The sequence below is a fragment of the Gastrolobium bilobum genome, unplaced genomic scaffold, assembly GCF_033153095.1.
Source record: "Gastrolobium bilobum isolate Gb01-03AN ecotype WA unplaced genomic scaffold, APGP_CSIRO_Gbil_v1 utg909, whole genome shotgun sequence".
Classification (NCBI taxonomy): Eukaryota; Viridiplantae; Streptophyta; class Magnoliopsida; order Fabales; family Fabaceae; genus Gastrolobium; species Gastrolobium bilobum.
Window position 1 is genome coordinate 646,562 of NW_026895707.1, and position 27,069 is coordinate 673,630.

Sequence of the window (27,069 nt, forward strand, 5' to 3'; positions counted from 1 at the left end):
TTTGATATTTTTGATTTGCTACGGACACAGGAGGGGATTAAGCTGGAGTTAGCTTGTTGGGAAGATATTTTCTTGCTTGCTGGTTGTTGTAAATTACATTGAGAGAGATGAAGAGAAGGGATTTGATTTAAATTCATCATTTATGCTATATTATGTACTTGAATTTTAATTACCATTCATGATTGCTTTAGCATTTTAATTACCATTCTCTAGCTGAGAAGTCTCATAGTCACATCGCTGAAGGAGAGGCCTCTTTACCTTCTGCTCTTGAATTGAAATGAAGATTTGAAGAGCTTTCTTTTCTTTCTTTTACTACCCTCTGCCCTCTCTCTCTCTCTAATACATAGTACATTGGAAAATTATTTATTGAAAAAAAAAAAAAAAAAAAAACTATCCATAGAGACATCTGTTTGTTAAGGAAAAGACACATGCAAATATGCAATGATACAACCTGCATAAGCAACAGAAGTCAACAAACCAACAACTGAGAGAGATAGGTACATAGAGTGACACCCTTTAAGGCTTGCCTTTACTCCTGAGCTACACAGGATGGTCCTCCATCCATTTTCAAGTTTTGTACCTTTCCTTCCTTCCCTACCATATTCTCTTTTTTTCTTGCAAACATAGATATGAGGTGATTCTGTGTTTTTTTAAGGATCTTTGAGGCCAGACCCCATCTCAAGCAACCATTTCTTCTCTCTTACTCCCTTTGAATTTTCTCGTGTTTCTGGGTAACCCTTATTCTTCTAGAATTGATGTCTGGTTTGTACAATCAGATTTCCTCACCTGCAACAGCAAGGGCCAATTCACCAAATATAAACATGAGAAGCAGTTTTCATATTGATAGGTACATGTGGGGTGATTCTTCTTCTGCTATTTATGTGTATACGTATATGTATGGCGTCAGGACTTCAATTAACTTCAAGGTGCATATTATTATTTATGTTTCTTATAGTCAGTACTTAACGGAGCTGCTGGCAGAACATCAGAAGCTTGGACCTTTCATGCAAGTCCTACCCTTGTGTACCAGGCTCTTAAATCAAGGTCGGTTATTCTAAATCTTTATATTCAAGGTTTCTGTTGTTGAGGATTCCCTCCTTTTATTTTTCTATTCGATTCAACTGATCTCACTTCTCATTTCACATGAATTGGACTTGGTCATAAACTCAGTTTTCTGGTTACTTGGACTAGTATCTCATTAGGATTATTATCTCCTTTAAAATGCACTGAATTGTCAAGTTATGTCTTCTCGCCGGGTTGAAATATAGTAGGATTTCATTTCAGTTTACTGGTTAATGCATAACTCCGTCATCGCTACAATTGCTAAAGGAATTAGAAATCTATATTGCTAAATAAAATACTAAGTGACCGGATTAGTCTCCTATATACGTGGCAAAAGCAAACTTCCACATGTTTCTCCACCACTCTCCAATAGCTAGTTCCTTCTTTTTCTTGTTTTAATGTTGATCTATAAACCATTCATGTATTGACGTAAAAAATGTGATTCTTAGCCCATCAAGTTCAGCTGTTCGGGCACTTTGATTATCTGTTTTCCACTGTGTCAAGGGCGGCAATCTTGTCTATATTTGTGAAATTTGCATCGGCTCCCTTAGTATGTTTATTTTGAACCAGCGCATACAACTTGATTTCTTTCTACCATATATACCAGTATTTGTCATTTATTTCTTTTTCATATTTTCACTTCTTTTCTCTGTTTATCCGTTAGTCATTTCATTTGCTAAGAGGCTATGACCAATTTTACATCAGAGGATAGCTGGAGTACAGGGACTAAACGTGGATTGGCAAACAGCACCAGTAGTCTCAGGTTCTCTCACATTGTGAAGAGGATATTGCGTTTGGATATTCCTAATGATAGCTGTCCAAATGTAAGATATGTGAAATATTTCAATGCATTTTGCTGTAACTTATATAATTTTATGTTGTACTGACCTTTGAGTCACTAATTTGATCTCAAATTTCAGTTCAATTTTGTTGGACTGCTTCTTGGCCCTAGGGGTAATTCACTAAAGCGAGTGGAGGCTACCACTGGTTGCCGTGTATATGTCAGAGGGAATGGTTCAATAAAAGACCTAGATAAGGTATCATCTCTTCCTCAGTGTATTATCTTGCAACTCCTATGAACCTAATTTAATGTCATAGTTGCTCTTCCTTTCAATTTATTGACGCAGTTTTTTTTTTTCCACAACATATATTGTTTGTAATTGTAACTGTTAACTTTTTTCTCCCTTTTATATTATCAAGGAAGAGTTGTTAAGGGGAAGGCCGGGCTATGAGTACCTGAATGAACCGCTGCACGTTTTGATTGAGGCTGAGCTACCTGTCAATGTTGTTGATATAAGGCTGAGGCAAGCACAAGAAATCATAGAACAGCTAATTAAACCCGTGGTATCTCTTTTTAACTCTGTTTCTGATCTCTGACTCAGAATATTACCATAGAGATTTTTTGTTCCTTTTTTCCCTTGACACATGGCCTTTTAATATATAGCATTTTATGCAAAGTGTTGTCAATTGTTTTCCTTTTCTTAAGTTAACAGGAATCCTATTACCGTAAAACTCCCAACTGTTTTGGTATTCTGGCAAGTACCCGAGTTAAAAAAAAAAGAAAAAAAGTCAGTTTATGAGCATAACTTATTTTTTCCCCACTCTTCTGGTGTTTCCTTACTATTCTGTTCAGTATATCACTTAAGGTAATTAATCCACTATTTAGTATTTACTTTCTTCAACATTATAGGAAATAGCTGCACCTCAACAGAGAGACGTGTAGAAAGCAAGTTTTCTTTTAAGCCAAATGTTCCATAAGTGCTTGGCAAAACAATATTGAAGGTAAATTCTTGTGTTGTATAGAAATACTTTTGATTTTCCTCCATTTTCATGTGCAGGATGAATCACAGGACGTCTACAAAAGGCAACAACTAAGAGAACTTGCCATGCTCAATTCCAGTTTTAGAGAAGAGAGCCCTCAACTGAGCGGTAGTCTCTCTCCATTCACCTCTAATGAAATAAAACGGGCCAAAACTGACCAATAGTGTACCTATATCCAGTATTGTTGCATTTGATGTTATTTCCGGTTGATCAGTATTTGTATAACTGTAATGTGAATAAATATGACACTGCTGGGGCCTTGAAACTGTTTATTGATGATTCATGATAGTATGGAAAAGATATATTTCATATCAGATATTGTACTTTACTGAGCACACTAACATCATGCTTTATTATGATTTATGATGCCCATGTCTCAGGGTAGGCTTTTTGACCCTTATAATCCTTAATTAATAACTAATTACCAAATTGCCCTTCATTCAAAACTATTTTGAAAATTTACCCTCCCCAACAAACATAACACCAATCTGCCCCTGTTTGACCGTTGACCACGAAGCCTACCCGGGTACACCATTACCTACCCGGGTAAATTTTGAAACTTTTTATCTACCCGAGTATGTAGGGGTGTACCCGGGTAGAGTTCTTGAATCTGGGAAAATGTTTGAATTATTTACCCGGGTAAGGAGCAGTGTACCCGGGTAAACATCGACGGTAGGGTTTTAAAATACCCCAGCAGCCCCATTTCGAAAACCCACAAAAGGGGTACCCGAGTAGAGCTGCTGGAGGAGTGTCTTCTTGAGCGATTTCAGGCATAATCTTGCACCAATTCGTCTTGTTTCTGATCATCATTCGCGGACCTTGCAACCTCTCTGCCTTCTACCGATTGAAATCGATCAAAGGTGCATTTTTTTTTCAGTTTTTTCAATTATGTTATGATTCCTGTTCTGATTCATTGTATTTTCGTTTATATCATTTGATTCTGTCCGAATTATTTTATCAATTTGTATGTCATACGCTTACCCTAACCCTAACCCTAACCCTGAATCTAACCCTAACCCTAACCCTAACATGTATCTAATTTCTGATTTTGGTTATTTTTTCAGTTTAATAGCGTGACACAATGACCTCTCGACGCGTTTCAAAGCTGCCAGTGACACATTCCGAGAGAAGAACCAAGAGTCGTCACGATGGGTCGTCATCCTCTCAGCCCCAGGCTGCTTCGAGTCAGGCTCCAGACTTGACGTTCGGATATTTGTTTGAGGATGACATACCTTCACACGAGAAGTTCGTGAAGTTTTTCATGACCCGGAAGATCTGCGAACCGAAATCACTGGATTCGGCATTCTTCAACCTAGAGCGTTTTGACATTGTGCCGCTTCTTGAGCAGACACATTTACTTCACCTGGCGGAGATGCGGTGCCCATACTCGGAGGTTATGGTAAGAGCCTTCTACCAGAACCTTGGCTACTCGCAAGGCGAGCTGACTTCCCGTGTCTGCGGGATTGATGTCATCATGACTGCTCCTATCTGGACGGAGCTACTGGGGTTCGATTTTGATGGTGTCACAGGAGCAGCACTATATGATGGAGACAGCCATCATATATTTGGTGATTATAACCGGGAGACCATTGTTACAGAGACTAGGAGGGCAGACGCTGAGCCCGGTCATTTTGCTCATTATCCTGTTAGCAACTTGTCAGTTTCTGCTCGCATTCTTCATTATGTGGTGACACATATTATTTTCCAGCGCCCGCATAATCACTCAAAGGTGCTGGAAGGGGACTTTGTCATCCTGTGGGCCCTCCTTCACAGTCAGCAGGTGAACTGGAGGCATTACATATGCATACTGATGTGGAAGGCAGCCAAGTCAAAGAAGGCTGAATTGCCTTTTGCATTTCTGGTGCAGAAGATTCTGCATAGATTTGGAGTGCCTATGGCAACAGAGACCTTGAAGACCGCCAGAGACTGGAATGCTATATTTGGTGAGAGGCTCCTGAAGCAGTGTGGGATCCTACCGAACAGAGCGGGTATCTGGACGTGGAAGAAGGCACCAGAACCACCTGAGATCCCATTCCACCACGATGCTGAGATGGAGGATGCACCTGCAGGTGATGTGTTGGTCTTTATGAGTTTATGCAATTTTGTGTTGTTTAATTTTTAATGTGGTATTGAAGTTTGTTTTTCATGGTTTATGATGTAGGCCTTGATGATGATGACGATGATGATGGCGTTGCTGAGGTTGATGTCAGACCGACACGTCCCACCCGCAGTCGGCGACCACCAGCTCCTCCTGAGGGTGGATGGACACTTGATCATGTCATGGCATCCATATATGATCTGACTACTGACTTTAGAGGATATAGACAGAGCACGAGCAAGTGGCGAAACCAGATGGACACAAGGGTTGCACGGTTGGACACAAGGGTTTCACGCTTGGAGGGTTTAATTGGCGAGGGTGCCCATACTCAGGAGGAGGAGGAGGAGGATGATGACAATGGGGATGACACACAATCGGATGAAGAGAATGGGGAGGACACGCCATCGGATTAGTGTGTCCATAGGGTTTCATATCATTGATTTAGTTTGATGTAATGTAGTCATTTTGGTACATTTAGGAACTTTACCTACATTGCATGGATGTTTTTGTACTGGATGTTCAAAATTGGAATGAATGAAATTTTCGTTTTGCGCACGTTCAGACTTGTTGGTTCTATGCATTAGTATGGGACCTTGCATTAATATTGTCATAGTTAATTTGGAAATCAATTCAACCCAAAGTACTTTAATATTCATGTTCAACTTTCATTGGCGCACATCTTGATTACTGCATCCTAGTTCTACGAAATCAATCCACCCCCAAGTCATACCGTATGTAGGTATTGCACAACAATTACCAAAATGCAAAAAAAATTGCCAAAACAGCATCTGCAACAACATCTGCAACTGGTCTACCCGGGTACCACAAACTGGTCTACCCGGGTACCCCCATTATGGGTTTTGGCAGAAAGATAGAGAGGATTGTGGTGGCTGGGGACATGATGGCCCCGTGGTGGAGAAAAGAAATCTAAAATAGCCTTATTTTACACAGACAATCATTAATAAGTCAAGCCAAAAGAAGCTTAGCTTGTCTCAGTAGAGTTACGGATAATGATGCTCTCCGGCAAGTATACCGATCGCACAAGTAATATAATGAGTAAGCGGAGTATCGTCTCCACAGGGATTGTAAATCAAGTACTACAATAACCAGTCCCCTTAAGTTGGAAAACTCGGTTTGTTGTTTGGAAAAATTGCGAAATGATTTTAGTAACAATATGAAATAAAAATAAAGACTTGTTTTTATATTTTTATTTAAGAGAAATAAAACAATAACAATGAGATTTGATTTTAAAGATATGAGAAAAATATTGTAGCTAGAGCGCACTCACCTTATGATTCCCACTTCTTACTTTGGATTGATTCACAATATTTATTCATATAATTACTTGAATAAATTATTATCTAAAAATATTTATTAGTTAACCCTCAATTCCTTGCAAGGTTAACCCTTTAATCCCCAATTGGAACCCCAATTCCTTGCAATGTTCCTCATGGTATTAAGGAATGAACGCAATAATTTAAGCATCCGCAATTAAATACACATCTATTTCTAGCATGCATACCAATTGTTGTTTTACCCCCTTTCAAGATCAAAACCCCAATATTCCTATCTAGGGTTCTAACCCTCAAACTATTCCCAATTATCAGATTGATCAGTTCTAATGAGGAAAATAGAAAATACGCACAAGGTAGAAACAAAGATAATTATATAAATGAATAAAACTAAATCAATCCATCGTAACAAGGGTTCACATATGGCTCGTGACCCTAACTACAATAAAAGAAAACTAGCCAAGCATAATCATGGCTAAAAATAATTCAATATTCAAAAGCATAAAATTACAGAGAAATAGATGAAGAAGAAGAACAGTGGAAGAATCCTTCTGAGCTCTGCCGTCGGCCTCCTCTTGAATGGAATGAGATGATCTAGGTCTAGCACAAGGATCCTATTTATAAACTTATGTTTTCCTTCTTCCAAAAATACCCCCGCGGAAAGACGGTGTTATTTTCTCGCAACCCGGCGCCAGTTGGCGCTGGTTTGGCGCACGTTTGCGCCAACTTGCTGCCTCGAATACGAAAAGTCGGAACCGATTGCGTGGACCGGCGCCACCTCCTTGTTGTTGGGCGCCACTTGGCGCCATTTACTTACTTTTGGGCGCCTAGTGGCGCCATAATGTTGGTGCTTAATATGTGTGGCGCTAGTTTGCGCCAATCGGCGCTAACTAGCGCCAATTCTCTGGTATTTGGCCTGCGCAGCACCCGGGTGAAATTTCCTATGTGTGGAGTCGCGTCAACAGGCTTTTTGTAATTTGTAATTTTCACTCCTCTTTTTCCTGTAAAAACACAACCAAAAGGTAAATATTATTGATATAGAAAGAATCAATATAAATAGCAAATATGCATTTAAATTGCTCTCTTATGACCCAATTCTTATCAATTTTAACATGGAAAAACCACACTTCTTGCCAGAGGCACATCAGACAACAACATCCACCTCTACATTAACCTCAAAGGCCCTACCATTAGAAATTACCCTGAGACATGGGCATCATAAATCATAATAAAGCAGGATGTTAATGTGCTCAGTAAAGTACAATATTTGATATGAAATATATCTTTTCCATACTATCGTAATAGTAAAGTACAATCGTTGATTCGCGAAAATCAAAAATTAAGATATGATTATAAGAGTTTGTAAACTATTTGAGTTGTAAATATAATCCCTCCCATAGTTATTATATTGTTTATTAGGTAGAAAAATATTTAATATTTAAAATTTAAAATTTTCAAATTTAAATTTTGAACTTGATGGGTGGAAAATAGTTCTTCATTTAATGTTTTTGTAGTAAAAATAAGATATATATAATAAATTATACTTAATATAATATTATAAATTAAATGAAAAATATTTAAAATTATAAAATATATGTATAGTTGATAAAAAATAATTTAAATGAAAAAAAAAGAAATGACACATTTATATTTTAAAAGAAACTAAATCAAAAGTTTAACTTAAAAGAATAATACAAAAAGAAAAAAATTAGTACAAGTATTTTTTTTAAACAAAATTTAACATAAAAGTTTTAAATATATATGTATAAGCAATATAAAAAATATAAAAATTATAAATTAAAAGATAAAAATAATTTTTTTTCAAAAAATATGTATAATCAATACAAAAGAGTTTAAATAAGAAAAATGACATCTATCATTTTGTAAAAAATAAATTATAAAGATGAATGACCATTCAGTAACCATCTAACTCTTACATTGTAAAAATTTGTTTCCCCTTAAGTATTTTACATACTATTTTAAATTTTTCCCACTACTTTCTGCGTGACAAATTGTTAAGCCTATTAATAATATTTATTGGGTGGAAAAATATTTAATATTTAAATTTTTTTAATTTGAATTTTGAACTTTAAGGTTGAAAAAATAGTTTAGCATTTAATGTTTCGGTGGAAAAAAAGATATATAATAAATATAAATTAATATGAATTTATAGATTAAACGAAAAATATATTTAAAATTATAAAAATATATGTATAGTTGATAAAAAATAATTTAAATTTGAAATTTAAATGCAAACATATTTATACTTTAAAAGAAAATAAATTAAAATTTTAATTTAAAAAAATAATACAAAAAGAGAACATTTTTTTGTACAAGTATTTTTTTTTAAATTTTTTAACATAAACGTTTTAAATGTACAAGTATTTTTTTAAAATTTTTTTGACATAAACATTTTAAATATATATGAATAATCAATTTAAACAAATATAAAAATTATAAATAAGTATAACCAAAGAAGTGAATATATATACTTATTTTACTTATAATTATATTTAATTTTTTTAAATTATATGTGACTTTAAAATATAAATAAGGCATAGCTTATTATTTTTAAGCGTTCATTTTTTCTGCACTGACTGTAGATAATATATTTGTATTAAGACCAAAATGACGTAATTTTGGACTAGAAATTAAGGTATTTTTGTAATTTTAATTTATTTTAGGGTTATAATAGTCTTTATCATTATAATTTTTTAATCTTTTAAGCTAGAACAATGTCGTGTTGGGAGTGAATGCAGATAACTTATTTACAATCACTATAGCTAAGTGTTTATTAGAATATTAAACGTAATAACTCAAATATTTGTCAACTCTTCATCTAATATATATGTCACAAAGACACACACTTTAGAAAGTCGATTTAGAGACAATTATAGAAAACATAGATAGATAATAATATAGATGCAATTATAAGAACTTTTTTTGTTGATAAATATAAAAACTTATTACATGCTGATATAAAATGCTGACAGTTAGAAATGGCAAAATGGGCTCAACCCAGAGGGCCGAACCACCCCACCCATTTAACACGTTTTTTTTCTTCTTCTTATATTTATTGTCTAACAAACTCGTCCTTGTATGACTAAGATCATTGGATTTAATGTTATAAATATTTCAGAAACAAACATCTAAAAAAATGAACAATTATATTATGATAAATAAAAGTCCATCTCTAAGAAATACTAAAAGAAGTCGAGTCAAACTACGTAATTTTTTAATGACTACGGGACAAGCTAATACAATGGCATTTGCATTTTATATCAAATGATCAAAAAAGATGCATTTGCAAAGTTTGGTGAACCGTAAGTAATCACTAAGCCCACTGTAACGCCCCGTCTGTAGCCGGTTAATTAGCATTCATATGATTTTTATTGCAGCAAATTTTTAACTTAATAAATGTGGAAGCTAATTGGTTAACTATTTCTTTTTCCTTCTTGTATTGCAAATTTTACACATCATTGGCCAAAACGAAACGGACATCATTTCGTCAATTTGCTAATGATCGAGTGACATTGCTTCTTCGGCTTTGTATTTTGGACCTCTGGGATATTACCCATCGTAAAATTTGCACTTGATTAACATGTCAAATAAACCTCAAGCCTAACACAACATAGATAAACATAATGCCCAACTATCCATGGCTTAGACTATCTCATAATCATACTATCCCAAAATAATGTCCATGATGTTACTTATATAATTACATCAAATAAACAAAAGAGATGCAATTAAACAAGTAACATAGACCTGAGCATGCATCACTAACAACACAGACTATCGACATGACATAGACACTCCCTATGCTTTCCAAAAGAATAACATGATATATATATATATATATATATATATATATATATATATATATATCCAAAATAGGACCCTGTCAAGTACATATCAAAATAACAAGCTAATCCTGACTATCAGGTCAGGTAATATCTCTCGTCTGGCCTTTTGCCACCCGATGCCTCAGCATCATAAGCTCCTGTACCTAGAATGGTAATCTCCATAACGCGGGGTGAGATAATATAATTACTTCAGTAAGCTAGGGATCCTTGGAGGGCTCATCCATCCCTAAGCTCACTTATGGTATAACCACAAGTATAAAATTCATGCATGCATCAGAATATGTATGACAATGCAGTGTGCAAATAATCTGGCCAGAAAATATATCAAGTATGCATTAAGTAAGGAAACACCGTCTTGCAATATACCGTATGAGGAAACACCATGTGGCACATAAATATACATACATATAAATGCAACATATAACAACTTACATCCACATACCATATTAAAGAACCACCTTCATTTGGAGTTTGGTGGAATAAATGGGGGATTAACCCCAAGGACCAAAAGCTTACCTGTCAAGCAACATCCTCCAATATACTGCTAGTATCTAAGAAATCACAATACTTTCTCAATATCACAGCTTATTCCAGAAATATGAAGACAATCAATATATAGACTAGTCCATTGCATTCTAAGATTTTACTATATTAAATCATACTTCTCAAACTTTCCAACGACATATTATATGTCTCAATTGGAGTTGTATAAATCACATTATGTCTTTTGCAGCCGACTGATGCAAACTGCATTTTCAAAGACTAGGCAGTGACTTTAAAATTAAACTATGATTGATACACTTTATATATTGGCTCTTAAATTTTATAAGGTGATAGCCTTATGTGTTAGCTTCACATAGGTTCAAACCGAGCTCAATTTGGAGTTTTGTGGCCCAAGATATGGTCATTTTCCTGAACCATGTTTTTCCTCGCGAAAAATATTCAAATACTTTCTGGGCAGAAGCTACAAATACTCTGTTTTATTGCATAATGGGGTACCAAACCTTTCCACAAGTCCATGGCATCACCAAATTGACATTTGTACATATTTCATTTTATTCTTAGCCATGTGTACATATCCTCAACTTATATGTTATTCAAAATCCCAATTTATACACCCCAATCTCATGCATATTCTCCAAAAATACAAGAGGGAAGTTGGGTAATTACCTAGGGAGCTTCAATCAACCAAGTAGAAGACAATCCAAGCCCCTAATCACAAAAATATACTCCCTCCCAAGCTCAGGTTTGAAAATGGTGTTATGTGGTCTTTCTTTCTTTTTTTCAAATCCAACTACCAAGTGGAAGGAACGAGGGAGATGAAATGGAGATGCGTTTTGGGTGTAATGTCCCTTGTTTCTAAAGGATGAAAGTGAAACACAGTGAAAGGAATAAGAGGAAGCACTCCTTTGGCTGAGAGAGATAATGAGAGGAAAAGAAAGTGTTTTGTTGTTTTAAATGAGTTTCACTATTCAAATGGGTATACACTTATCTATCATACTCACTTAACTATCAATCTAATTTAACACTTTAGTTTACACTATTTTTGCAGTAACATTTTCACATTTACTTTTTACTTTCGGGTAACTATGCCTACCCACATTTTTACCCCTTAACTGTCATCTTAACTTCTTTTTCACCAAATGTGATTTTTTTTTTCTTATACTTTTCCCTCTAATTATTCTTCAATATTGTGATAAAGTCATTAATCCATAATTAAATCCACAATTGCATGTGAAGGTTATTATACTCACAGGTATAGAACTTTATATATGGAGTAGGGTTTCGTTTGAACTAACAAAATTTTTTAATTCTTATTGATTACTCAATTAATAATTATGCAATTTAGCTAATGAATAGTATTTTGAATTATCACATTCAACTTCAACTATGAAGTGTTTGTTATAATATTAAACATAATAACTCAAATATTTTCAACTTTAAATGTACAAAACGTTGGAGTTAGGTACCTAATAGTGTTGATTTAAATAAAATGCAGAGATATACTTTTACGATTTGTGTTCACTTTTATGATACAGACAAATCGATTTCTTTTTTCTTTTTTTCGTGCATCGCACGGGTAATAGATTAGATTTTGATTACTAAAATCGACTTGCTTCCATTTGTTTGAAATATCGCACCTATTAATGTTATGCCATTTGTTTTTTATACCACCTGTCACCCGATGCTTGTCTTACTCGAACCAATCTAATGGAAAATTTATTTAGTGCTACGTATGCACCGAGTTTTCAGTGCATTTTTCACTCATAATGTGATACATATCTTACTTTTTATCAAATCACTCTCTCATTTGATTTTAAAATAAATTATTTATTAATAATTTGACAAAAATAAAACACATATTACATTATGAGTGGAAGATACATCAAAGATATTCTCAACCTAATGGCCTATCAATACAATTCTTTTTTGGCTTTAATATTTCTAATGTGAACGTAGATAAGTTATATACATTCGCTCCCAAAACGACGTCGTTTTGCGTTAAAAAATTAAAGAAATTATACCGAAAAAGACTATTATAACCCTGAAATAAATTATAATTACAAAAATACCTTGATTTTCACCTTAAAACTACGTCGTTTTGAGATCAATATAGATAAATTATCTATATTGACTGTAAAAAAAATGAACCCTTCTTTTTTATTGAAATTTGTAGGCTTCGTTATCGGGGAATCGTCATATATATATACAGAGAAAGAAAAATATTTCTCAAGTTGCTTGAGATATATTTATCTCCGGCCAACTCAAAACTACGTCGTTTTGTTTATTTATTTCCTTATATTTATTGATTCACCTTTGAATGGTTATGATTTCCTTTTTCTTTCTCTTTCTTTATCACCATTCATCTATTTTTGTACGGTTATGATTTAGTGGCCGGAGATAAAATTATCTCAAGCAGCTTGAGAAACGGTAAGCCCATATATTCTTTATCACCATTCATCTATTTTTGTACGGTTATGATTTAGTGGCTGGTGATAAAGCTATCTCAAGCAACTTGAGAAACGTTAAACCCATATATATATATGGGCTTACCGTTTCTCAAGCTGCTTGAGATAATTTTATCTCCGGCTACTAAATCATGATCGTACAAAGATGGATCAAAGGTGATAAAGGAAGAGAGAAAAAAAGGGAATCATAACTATTTCAAGGTGAATCAATAAATATAAGAAAATAAATAATCAAAACGACGTAGTTTTGGGGTGGCCGGAGATAAATTTATAATCAAAGGATCCTACCTATATTTAGGGAAAAACATTTCTCAAGCAGCTTGAGATAAGTTTATCTCCGGCCACCCCAAAACTACGTCGTTTTGATTATTTATTTTCTTATATTTATTGATTCACTTTTAAATGGTTATGATTCTCTTTTTCTCTCTCTTCCTTTATCACCATTTATCCATCTTTGTACGGTCATGATTTAGTAGCCGGAGATAAAATTATCTCCGGCAGCTTGAGAAATGATAAGTATATATATATATATATATATATATATATATATATTTATATATTTATATATATATACACTACCTTAATTATAACCTATCCCTGTATATATAGGAATGTCTTTTTCTCCTTCTATAGAAGAAAGAATATATATCAAGCAAACACAAATACATGTGTGAGACCCATATGTGTTTTTTCTCTTTCATCTTACCCGTGGGTTCCACACTTATTTTTGTGCTTGCTAAAGATATATTCTCTCTCTAAATATATATATGAGGTAGGATCCTTTGACACAAATGTCAAATTTGAAATTTGACACCTCATTTGATAGCAGTTAGATCAAAAAAAGATCAACGACTCTGATTTGTAAGCATGTGACACCATTGATCTTTTTTTATCTAACGGCTACCAGATAAGGTGTCAAATTTCAAATTTGACACTGGTGTCAAAGGATTATATATATATATATATATATATATATGAAATATGATATTGTTACTATCAATTAGTGTTATTACCAATGTCACTCTCAGTTTGTTTCACCGTTAATTTTCGCAAATCAATGGTTATCATTTTTTCGCAGAAATCAACCGTTGATTGGCGAAAATCAACGGTGAGGATTTGGTATATATATATATATATATATATATATATATATATATAGGTTTACATTTCTGCAGCTGTTGTACGTGCAGCAATCAAATACTTGCCATATATATGTGAAAGTATTAAATGCGGGTAATAATAATCATACAAAAGACGAAAGCATTAAATGTGGACAATCATAACCATACACCTGTCGTTGCTGTACGTAAAGCGGCTACAGAAATGATTTTACCTATATATATATATATATATATAGGGCTTATCATTTCTCAAGGTGCATGAGATAAAGTTATCTCCGGCTACTAAATCATAACCGTATAAAGATAGATCAATGGTGATAAAGGAAGAGAGAGAAAAAGGGAATCATAAGCATTCAAAGGTGAATCAATTAATATAAGGAAATAAATAAATAAAATGACGTAGTTTTGAAATGGCCGGAGATAAACTTATCTCAAGTTGTCGGAGAAATGTTTTTCCCATATATATATATATATATATATATATATAAGAAATGATATTACAACAACCAATTAGTGTTACTACCAATGTTACAACCGATCAATTTCACCGTTAGATCGATTATGTGGATCAGCGGTTATATTTATTTTCATCTTTTTTTTTTGTAAATATATTTATTTTCATCTTTATAATATTATGATTTTTCATATTTATATTTATTTTCACCTTTGTATGGTTATGATTTTCCATATTTAATGCGTTCACATTAAATATAGGGAATCATAGCCATAAAAAGATGGAAATAAATATAATCGTTGGATCAATATAATTGATCTAGTGGTGAAATTGATTGGTAGTAATATTAATTGGTTGTTACAATATCCTATCCATATATATATATATATATATATATATATATATATATATATATAATTACCAGTAATATAAGTCTCTAATTAATTAATTATTAAGCAGAAGTATAAATATGATAACTCTCATATTAAAACCTACGGTGTTTCGGAAAGTTAAATTCTGGAATCTAATTAAGATGTACTATCAACTCTTTTATTAAATTTTGTCTTTGTTTTATTCATTATACTATGAGCTTGGTGTTTGTCATTTTAAATGACATAAGTTATGTCATTTTAGGAAAGAGATAGACACAGAAAATAAAAATCACAGGAGAAAGAAAATGAGTGTTTTTTTTAAAGTTTAAATAAAAAATTTATTCTGTGTCTATCTCTCTTAAAATGACATAACTTTATGTCATTTAAAATGACAAACACTTTTTCCTTATCCTATTGGTTAATAATCTATTAAAATATTATTAAAAAAATTAACTTATTAAAATTTTTTGCGGACGGTTATACTTACCACCAGGTAAGTTTACCACCTTTACAACGAATCTCATCACCGTTAGATTAGAATTAAATCTAACGGTCTATAATTATCTCATATAATCCTAATTTTTTTTCTCTCAATCCCTATTTGTCTTTCTCTCTCTAGGTTTCCATACCCTCTCTATCTCTATCTCTATCTAAGTTTGGAAATCACCTCTCCCGTCCTCTCTTCAAGCGTTGTGTGCTTTTGACATGGATTCACTGTAACAATTTTGATTTTAACTCGCTCCAGATCGATTTAACCAACCGATAAAATAAAAGACGCTTGTTATTTTCTTCTTCTTTAATTTGGATTTAGAATCAGATTTTATTCAATAACAATCGTGCCTTGTTTTGTTTTCTGTTCAAAAACGAGTGCCTATTCTCAATGGTTTAGTGTATTGCATTACTGTATGTTTAGGTTTGGATTTTGTAGGTGTATCTTCTGAGTTTTCGAAACTCACTGTAAATCGTAACTTTTCATATATTGAACATTGATATTTATATAAGCTAATAAATCGTAATTTAATTTTATTATGAGACCAGGTACACAAAAAACCACTATAGGGTTGAAGGAAAGTTTTGTAAAACTATCTGTCTCATGTGTAATATTATGTGTCAGGTGGTTTAATTAATAAAAATGGCATTATGATAATTTGGCTATTAAAGGAAAGTTACTTAAAACAACTGTTGATAGGCCAGTTATATTAAGTGATATATGGACAGTTTTATGATCATTGGTGTCAGAAACAAATTAACGTCCTTCTGGTCTACCTTGAAGAGTTGTATCATATCCCTGTCAAAGAAGATACAAAAATAGTGAAAGGTTAAGGCTCTGAGAAAGTATTCTACCATCAAAGTTCTTCCGCATTAATGGACAAAGGTATGTCTACGTGAAACTCATGAATTCTAAAGGTCCTCTGTCATGTTCTTGAATGATTATTGTTGAACATGAATTAATGAATTACTGATGAAATGCTTACAAGTTTTACTCCAGTTACGCTCAAAAAATCACTATAGGGTTGAAGCGAGGACGAGAGAGGTGATTCTCAAACTTAGATAGAGATAGAGAGGGTATGAAAACCTAGAGAGAGAAAGACAAATTGGGATTGTGAGAGAAAAAGTTAGGATTATATGAGATAATTATAGACCGTTAGATTTAATTTTAATCTAACGGTGATGAGATTGTTGTAAAAGTGATAAACTTACCTGGTAGTAAGTATAACCGTCCCCAAATTTTTTACCGCTGTCAGAATCCTATCAATAATTTAATGGGGTTTACATTTGTCATTTAACATGACACTACAAATTTTTTTACACACACAACATTTTGTGGGTCCACACTTTTTAAAGAAAAAAAAAAAAAAAGAAATTACGGCACGCAAAACGAATCTCTATAACATTACACAATCACTTTTCCTACAACATAACTCTTATAAAACCTTAATTTAATAATATACAATTCCACGATTTATATAAAAAAGTATACAGTTAGTAAATTAAAATAAAATAATTTCGTTTATTATTTTCATACTTAAAAAAAAAAAAATGTGAAATGGAGCGTTTGGAAACAGATCAATGTCGAGGCAAATACGCAGTCGTATTAGGGATAAAAAGAAGATCCAAATCTAAAACCGGAGGGGGTAAATTAAACATGGATTTTGCGTCTGTCATTTAACATGACCACAACAATTTTTCTACACACAATATTTTGTGAGACCTGCAATTTTTGAAAAAATAAAAAACTCCTACACGCAAATTTCTCTATAACGTAACAGAGTCACTCTCCTTAAGATAACTCTTATAAAACGGATTAAACATTATTAGGGTTTCTTTTCATTTCGCATTTCGCATTTCGCATTTCGCATTCGCATTCGCCTCGGATCGAAGAAGATGGGGAAACAGACGGTGCCGGTAAAATCGGTGGTCTATGCTCTCTCTCCTTTCCAGCAGAAGATAATGACCGGTCTCTGGAAGGATCTTCCAACCAAGATTCACCACAAGGTCTCCGAGAATTGGATCAGCGCCACTCTCTTGCTCGGTCCCCTCGTCGGCACCTACACGTATGTTTCTTCACATTCAACTCTGTTTTAGGGTTTCATGTAATCTCGATCCAGTTTCCCTTTTCGTGCACGTTTTATTTTCTCAATTTTTATGGAGTCTATGATGATCATATGGTTGTGGTTGTAAATTAAATTAGCTTCCGGATTGATATCGCCAAAAGGTGAAAATTGAACCCTGATTTAATTTTACTAGACATGTTATTGTCAATAAATACTAAATTGTCAATATTATGTGGAACGGCTTCTCTGTTGTTGCCTGGCCTCAAGATCTCTGATAAATTTGATACATAACTACTTTTTATGATACTCCTGAGCTTGATAAGCTTTTCCATGGATTGCTGGCCTCTTTTAGGTTTTAGTGGCGTTTTTTTCCCGTGTGTTTTAGTGCGTGGGAGAAAATCTTAGCTCCTTTGCTTTACTCATCTCCATGAATTTCTTACCAAAATCCAAAAATTAAGACGTCGCTAATATGCTCAATGAACTTATAGGCATCTCTTTGAGCACATCATCTTCGACTTTATGTGTTTGTGTGTGTCAATGAGTGTGTGATGGGCTGGTTTGTTGAATGTCCCTGCATCAGCGTATTCACTTGTGCTTCGTTTCTCTCTTCATGTTTTCCTCCCTCTTTTGTTGGTGTCATTCAAGATAGTTGGCTTCGGTTGTTGCAAAATCCATGGTTGAATCCTACATTGTGCCTTGGCATTACAAGGTTGTCAGAATCAAGATCCTATGTAGAATCGGAAAGGGAGGGTCACGGAAAAAGTTAAAACATGTATAGGAAGATTCCGACTAATAATTAAGAAAAATAACTCTAAAATCACAACTAACATTTAATTAAACTCCAATTAAAAATATATAATAAAGTCACAACTCAAAGTTACAATTCATAATGTATAAGATATAACAAGTTATTTACAACACATAAAACTAAAAACAGAGCAAAAACACCCACACAATACAGGCAAGACTTTTTGGGTGCTTTCCATAGGATGAAAGATTGTAATTGTTTAGTCTTAGCCCCAATATGTTATCGGAAAAAAAAAACTTTGTGGGACTACAACAGAGTCACACATCCAACACAGAGCCCCTGCACCACTTGAGTCACAGCACGACAGACATGGTGGGACAGCAACAGAGATTGAATGGAACAAGGTAACAGCAATTCAGAATCTCAGATCAAAGTGGGAGAGAGATGGTGAAGGAGGAGCTGCCAAAAAGAAAGTTGGGGTTGGGGTTCTTTTATTTGCAAGGGTAGGGTTGTGTTGCTGTTATTATTATTATTGAAAAAGTGGTTGCTTATCTCCACCACTTAAATGGTGGCTTGTCCAGTACGCAAAAATTGCCCAATTTCAATGAATTCAGGAGCTTGCCCCATGATCCTACAATGATCTCACCAAACTCGGTGTGTGTAATTGGGATCTAAGCTCTCAAGCAAAAGCATAAGCTTGGGAGATCATACAAGGAAGATTGTGATCTTAACAACATTGGTGCTATATGTCACTATTAAAAAAGCCATTGTGCAAATTTTGCGGTACATCACCCACATGGATTATATTCATAGCAATAGCAATTGAAATCAGCACTTCAGCTATTTGTCTTTGACTTTCTTCTGTTATTTTGGGGGTTAATTTTTCATTTTACTTATAATTGTCTATATTCAAGAGGGTGAGCCTGGAGCAGTGGAAAAACTGTTCCTTTGTGATTGAAAAGTCATAGATTCGAATATGGGAAACAGTCTCTTTGCAAATATGTATGGACAAGGTTGCATATAAGGATTGCCTTCACTCCTACCCTCGCTGGTCGGGGTTTAATGGGGAGTGGTTTGATATTTGTCTATATTCATTTTCACGATTCCAAGCATATACAATTATTATGCCATTTTGGCAGATGTTTTATCTTTCAGTAACCATTGTTCTATTGCATATGCTAAAAGATCAAAGAAAGGTGGAAAAACTAAATTATACTGGATATTTCACTTGGTAATTATTTCCTTGAAACAAATCTGTTAACTCAGCACTGATCATTAAGTAAAATAGGGGGTGTGGTAATGAACTGAAATTAAAATGGCCGTCACTCTCCCGGTGGCTAACTTGTATGTCTAATATGTGTCTCGATGGATGCAGGTATGTTCAGAACTACCTGGAAAAGGAGAAGTTGGCTCACAGGTACTGAGCTCATGCCAGAGTAGATTGGATAATCTTCAAGTTTGTTGTCTTATCTTGTTTAGCCAGCCAATAATGTGATATTTGTTGAAACTTGCTCGTCCTTTTGGTTTCGAGATATCTATGAGTTTGAGCCTTTTCAACTTTGACAGTTTTTATTAACAGTTTTCTTCATTTTAATTATCTATATGCTATGAAAGACAATTGATGTCTTGTCAATAATACCAGAATTAGTTTGTGATAATGAGTTGGTATCACTTTGTTTTATTCAAATAACAATCCTTCACTATCGCCAAAATTTGACTAATTTTATTAAGCTATGTATCTCTACTAAAAAAATAGTATAAAAAAGTTCATGATATTCCTTTTTTGTTTGAAAGGTTAAGCAACTTAATGTTTGGAGTTGTCGAAATTAGTTGTCTCATAAGTAGACCCATTTAATCCTCAAAATGGGATAGGAATAGGATGGTATCACATGTAGGCGTTTAGGTCTAGCTCATCACTTTGGTGAAGGACTTAAGTCCTATTGTTGTTGGCTTATTGGACAATCAAAAATATATTTAATTGATATCTTTATTCAAAATTAGAGAACTACTAATCTTTTTAAGAAAATTTCAAATTTGTTTTTTTTTAGTAACAAATTTCAAATATGTTTTTATTAATGCTAATTAAGGTTTTATTGTAAAATTAGTGAATAATAACAAATTAAAAGTTGTTTTTGAAATCTCTCAAGTTTCTTTTTATTTAATAGGCATATCTTATCCCATGCAAGGCTGTGTTGGTGTAGTTTATCATAACGCATATCAGAAGTGGGTTTTTTAACCTCAATGTTTGAAAGATGAAGAATGATATTAATGTAGTTTTTTTTTTTCTTTCAAAAAATTGATATTAAAATGGAAAAAGTATTACTCCTTTAATAGGAGAGGTAAAGTTATTTTCAATAATTTCAAAGCAATATCGTTTTCAGTTTAGGGAAAAAAATAAAGAATATTTTAAAAAATTTACTATCATAAATTTTATTAAAATATCTTGTATATTTTTTTCTTCAAATTATAAAATGACATTGTTTCAGTGTGTGGCAAGAGATAATTTTAAGAGTAAACACCTTTTTTGGTCCCTGGTAATATCTACGAAATCCTTTTTAGTCTCTGGCAATAAAAAGGGACCAAATTGGTCCTTAAAATTATGAAAAAAAGGGCCACATTAGTCCTTATGTCAACTCCTCCGTCACTAACGTGACCTTTTTCTCATACTGTTAGGGACCAATTTGGTCTTTTTTTATTGCCAGGGACTAAAAAGAATTTCGTAGATATTGCCAGAGATCAAAAATGGTGTTTACTCTAATTTTAAACGTTAATCTCACCTTAGAAAGTTGGCATCAATTTAGTAGCTAACGGAAAATGACTTAGGTTTCAAAAGAATGATTTGCATATCAATTTTTATAATTAAGATATTAATATTACTAGTTTATTCTCGATATTATTGGGAGTTGATCTTTTCACGTTAAAATTTTACATGATTTGATCATGTAAAATTTTTGTGTGTATCTCTTTCTTCATATATATTTAATAGGTAGGATCTAATTATCATTAATGAAAAAAGACATTGATACTAAAATTTCATATAATCAAGTCATGTGAAATTCTAATACCAGTGAATCCATTTTCAAATTTATTTTACTTTACTTTTTTTTTTTTTTTTGATAACATTAAGGGGCGAAGCCCCAAACAAAAACAAACAAACAACCAGAAACAAAAAATAACTATCCAGGGTTTATATCCCTACAAGAGGAGATTTCCTGAAGATCGTGATCAAATAACTGAGCAAGGTGAAACGGCATAACTCTATGACTCCAGAATCCAGTATCTTTGTGAAGAGCAGACTTGGCTAACCAATCAACACAGGAATGAGCTTCTCTTGGAATATGAGAAAGCGTTACCTCCCAATCCTGACCGATGAGTGCTTGTATCTTAGCCACTATACGAGGCTGACAAGCTGCATTGCAATCAGCAAGCAAAGAGAATACTTCAGAAGCATCTCCTTCTAGTTCCACCTTCTTAAATCCCAGTTGCCAAACCAATTCCAGACCTTTTAGAGTTCCCCAAAGCTCCGCTATTAAAGGAGTGCAAGCACCAATATGATACTCAAAGCCTCCCAACCAAGAGCCATCATCAGATCTGATAATCCCTCCACAAGCAGCCACCTCAGTATTCCTTTCAACTGCCCCATCAATATTAATCTTCACCCAATTTAGCCTTGGAGGTTTCCATAAACTCATACGAGTTGGATGAATGCTAGTAGTAGCCATAGCCTTCCTACCCATGCAGTTACGAACTTCCTCTATATACATAGCAATTATGTGCGTTCCATGGGTTGGATGCTTGAAGTTAGTATCATGGACACTTTTGTTCCTCCATCCCCAAATGAACCAACAAGAGATAAAAAAGACATCATGCCAATCATCTGAACTACTTTGATTCCAAGCTTTTGAGATATTATTTTCAACCCAATCTCTAAGATCCAAGCTGTAGAATAAGCTTTGCCGATTAGCTGAAACCATAGAATTCCAAACACTTCTAGCATGCTTACAATCTCTTAGAACATGGAGATTTGTTTCCAACTCACCAGGACACATTTTACAATGACCAGATTCCCCACTCCATCTAGATGTGCGGTCTTTAGTAAGAAGGCGGCCATGCATTATGATCCACATACAAGATTTAACACGTTGAGGCCCATGCCATTTCCATATGGTAGTCCAAGAATTTTTCAACGGCATGAGAGGGAAACCAAGCATGTTATAATACGCGGTTTTAACTAAAGAGCAGCCAACCTTTTGATTTCTCCAAATAATGCGGTTATTTCCATCCGATGCGCTAGGAATGAGAGCAACTTGGATCCTTGCAACAGCTTGATCATTGAGATATTGACGAATATAGGGAAAGTTCCATTGACCAGTATTGCTGTTCACGAAGGAGATATTTTACTTTACTTCAATCCTTCACTTAGAGGAGAAATTTTTTTTGTCTTGGGAATCATGGTGGGAAAGTGAATTTCCCGAATGTTACCAAAAATCTATTTTGTAAGTCAAAATATTACCAAAAATGTTGGCTCAAGTTTTATGATTCCATGTTTGGTTAATTATCAAATATTGCTAAGAATGTGGGCTAATATTCCAAAAGTAACATTACCATCATTTTATTCAAAACTTATTGAATTTAAAATTAAAATTCCAAATGTGGTTCTTGATGGGGATGGGGCCTTTGCTCCTTGTGGGGGATTGTGAACTAGATGGTGTTGATGGAGATTGTGAGCTATCAACGCCAGGGAAAAGGATGAGTTTGGTGATGGAGAATGGAGATGTTGTAGGATTTGGTGGTGATGGTTTTCACGAGGTCGACGTCGGTAGGGGCATTGATTACAGCAGAGTTGAAGGCAATATCCCATCACTGACTTGTGCAACCTTAATGAAGCCTTGCTGGTTGGTGGCGAGGCCTGAAGCCTAATAAAGGGTTGGTTGCTACCCTGAGCTTCCATCAGCTTCTTCTCATCAAAATAACCGAGGATGACATAAGTGCTGATGATGGCCTGAGGGTATTTTGTCTGAAAAATTTGAGAATATTTTCCTACCGTGTGGAATTTTCAGAATACCACATGTGAGGTGGTATTATTGATTGGGATTTTGCTGAACATTTTAAAATCTTGGTAATGTAACTTTTTCAGGAAAAATTTCACACTTCCTTATACCAAACGTGGGAAATAAGATTCTCCATGTCAATTTTTCAGGAAACCAAAATTTACCCACATACCAAACACCTCCATAGGATTTCTTTCAATAAATAAAGGATTTTATAATTCTCATTTAACATGAGACTTGAAATCGTTCTACATACCCTTCAATTTCTGTACTGACGTAGGTCCTACACATAATTTTTTTTAACATGGTGGTCCCACATATTTTTTTCTCTACAACATAAATTTTAATTCTCATGTAACTTGAGAATTATAAAATTCATAAATAAAAAATCAGTAGATAATTATATGCTTACGGGAATCCCATTCTCTTACATAAGCCTATAAATGCTGGAAAGATAAAGCGACCATTCTGTTAACATATTATCAGAAAATTTCAAACCAAAAAATAGTATTGTTGACATAGAAAGGGCAACCATGCTGTTGACATATTATGCTTTCACTGATGGTTTAAGATGGCAAGCGCTTTGATCATCTTGGATTTTTAATAAATATTATTGGGCTCAATTTAATTCTTTAGAGAAAAAAAGTGGACTCGTGTTTCCTATAAAATTCAAAATAGATTCATGTCAGTTCTTTAGAAGGACTAACGTGTATCTTCTTCGAATTGCAGAGGGACCATAATTACGACTAACTGAGTCTATTTTAAATTTCAGATGAACCACAAGCTGACTTTTTTTTTAAAGGATTAAAATTGGTCCCGTAATTTTTGTTGAGAACCTAAAAATACTTCACTTTACTTTCTTTTTTTTTTATACACAATCTTCTTCTTTTTTAAGTACAACACTTCGATAATTGTCAAACTTACAGTAGTCTTTATTATTTACTTAACCAGCAAGTAATTTGTATATCATATGAATTTTTTAAATTTATGTAAAACATAAAAATATAGATTAAAAGAAAAATTAAAATTATAAAAAAAATACGTATGATTCATTTAAGAAAGTTTAAATCTAAAATTTATATATAAAAAAAACACATGTCATTCTTTGAAAGAATATACGTGAAAGAGATTAAAGTCATTCTCAATAAAATAGAGACTATTTTAATAAACTTTATACGTTTATAATAAGATTAGGATGACAATTTGAATCGACATGATATGAATTTGACACAAATACATTTAATACAAATTTAAAATTGGGTTAAATTTTTTGACACAAACACAACTCATTTATTATGCGGGTTGACACGATTAATCCGCAAACTTATAGTGTGTAGCTTATTATGAAGGGTGATACGACACAACATGAATAACTTGTAAGAAAATTAATTTGGATCAATTTTGAGCTTGCGAGTTGACAGGTGACATGACAACAATTATTTCGAGTCAGTTTTTGTCTACATGACACAATACAATTTTAAAAATGGGTGACCCGGACACGAATATTTTGTGTCATGTTCGTAACGTGTGAGCAGGTCGTGTTGAAAAATTTCATCCTAAATAAGATTGAGAATTTTACATAGAAAAATTGATATAATATTGACAAGGACACATGTATTTAAGTAGAAAAAATGTTGCAGAGGTTAATCCTTCAATTTTTATTTGTATTTTTTCAATGCCTCTGAGAATTACCAAGTTAACACTTAACACCATTGTATTTAAGAAAATTACATTTGGCCCCATTAAAATTCATGGTTAGCCGAAGTTAATCCTAAATGCTGGTTTGGATTAGAGGTGTTTGCGGTATGGATTGCATTGATTTTGAAATAAAAATCATCTAATTCAATTTCTTCGGTTTGGATTTTTTTTTCAAATACGATCAAATCCAATCCAGTTTTCTCCGGTTTGGATTAGATCGGTTTACTGTTTTTTGAAAAGTCTAAAATTTCAGCCATACAAATAACTAGCTATATCATAATGAAGCCATACAAAGTTACAAATCACTGAAAAATAAGAGATTAAGAGAGGGTTCAAGCAACAACAAATTTAAAATAAATAAATACATGAACAATTAAAATTAAAAAATAGCAACTTACATAATCAACTTTTAATCAGAATCTGTACCAAAATTATCATCAACTTCTGTATTTGGAGAAATGTCCAAAATAACTATAATAAAATATTGTTAGTGACTTATGTATTTGAATCAGTTTGGATTAGATCGATTTTCACTAATCAAACTGAAAATCGATCCAATCCAATGAAAATATGTAGTCTTTTTTGTTTTTGATTTTTTGATTTTCGATTGTCGATTTTTCAGTTCAATCATTAGGGTTTGAATCGGTTGATGAACACCCCTAATTTAGATGGCATATGTTGAAGATTTGTACGATAATTACGGAGATGATTGTGGGAAATCAATCAACTTAAATGCTGAAATCAATCTTGGTAATATTAATGTAAAGAAAATATTGTATTCCCATGATTATGGGCCTGATAATCAAGTTAGTTTATGTACCTATTGCTATTAAAAAGGAATAGAACCCACCTGTAAAAATTATCATTGAGAGGGGGAGAAAGTTATTAGTGTGGATGTAGGCCTATGGAAACCACGATAATTGATGTGTCTTCTTTTTCTACTAATATGGTATCCGAGCTGGTTTCTTTTTAGGCTTTCTTTCACACAAAAATTCAATTATACTCATAAACATGTCTATGTAATTGAGGCTTTAAAGCTGTTGAAATATATAGTCCCACATTGGTTGTATGTGCAACTAATGTAGAGTTTATAAGGTCTTGGGCACTCCCACCCTTTGAGCTAGCTTTTGGGGTGGTGTATCCCAAGGTTCTTTACATGGTATCAGAGCGTTCGAAATCTCACCGCCTCCCACTTTCTTTGTAGTGGAATTTCCACACGTAGGTGGACTTGTATGTTGTCCACCCTTCAAGCCCAATAGGCTCTTGTGTGAGGGGGCGTGTTGAGATATATAGTCTCACGTTGGTTGTATGTGCAACTAATATGGAGTTTATAAGGTCTTGGGCACTCCCACCCTTTGATCTAGCTTTTGGGGTGGTGACCTCAAGGTTCTTAACATGGTATCAGAGCCTCGCCGTCCCCCACTTTCTCTTGTGGAGTTTCTTAGCACAGGTAGGCTGGGCCTGTTGCATTGTCCACGCTTCAAGCCCAAAGGGCTCTCGTGTGAGGGGGCGTGTTGAGATATATAGTCCCACATTGGTTGTATGTGCAACTAATGTAGAGTTTATAAGGTCTTGGGCACTCCCACCCTTTGAGCTAGCTTTTGGGGTGGTGTATCCCAAGGTTCTTTACAAAAGCTTTGATTTTTCCTTTAGCTATGCGCATGAGTATTGTTCATCAACAAATAAACTTGATATTAACACTGATATTCTTTTAGATATGTGCGCTGCCTCTTTTAAATAGGCTAACGTTACAAGACTTGCTGTTACAAAGCAAAGGCTGATAACAGCCAATAACAAAGAAAGCCTTAACTATTGCTAAACTATCGTAACAGTATCACAACAACTAGGAGCTAACAACTAACATACAAATAACAAATCAGAATAAATAATATTTTGTTACACATAAATCTCCAATACTCCCCCTCAAGTTGGAGCATGTAAGGATGAAATGCCCAACTTGGGA

At 33.7% G+C, this 27,069-nt stretch overlaps 3 protein-coding genes across 3 annotated transcripts; all 3 read left to right on the top strand.

The window, feature by feature from the left end:
• Positions 1-500: 500 nt before the first annotated feature.
• Positions 501-3,163, top strand: LOC133293111 (KH domain-containing protein SPIN1-like). Its single transcript, XM_061491649.1, has 6 exons — positions 501-847; positions 956-1,044; positions 1,768-1,886; positions 1,983-2,099; positions 2,263-2,406; positions 2,901-3,163. The coding sequence occupies exons 1-6, from the start codon at positions 756-758 to the stop codon at positions 3,045-3,047; spliced, it is 708 nt and encodes a 235-aa protein (XP_061347633.1). The 5' UTR covers positions 501-755; the 3' UTR covers positions 3,048-3,163.
• Positions 3,164-4,840: 1,677 nt separating this feature from the next.
• Positions 4,841-5,432, top strand: LOC133292353 (uncharacterized). The gene is made up of 2 exons (XM_061490763.1): positions 4,841-4,952; positions 5,045-5,432. The coding sequence occupies exons 1-2, from the start codon at positions 4,934-4,936 to the stop codon at positions 5,392-5,394; spliced, it is 369 nt and encodes a 122-aa protein (XP_061346747.1). The 5' UTR covers positions 4,841-4,933; the 3' UTR covers positions 5,395-5,432.
• Positions 5,433-17,340: 11,908 nt separating this feature from the next.
• Positions 17,341-19,827, top strand: LOC133293210 (cytochrome b-c1 complex subunit 8). The gene is made up of 2 exons (XM_061491750.1): positions 17,341-17,609; positions 19,733-19,827. The coding sequence occupies exons 1-2, from the start codon at positions 17,440-17,442 to the stop codon at positions 19,779-19,781; spliced, it is 219 nt and encodes a 72-aa protein (XP_061347734.1). The 5' UTR covers positions 17,341-17,439; the 3' UTR covers positions 19,782-19,827.
• Positions 19,828-27,069: the final 7,242 nt, after the last annotated feature.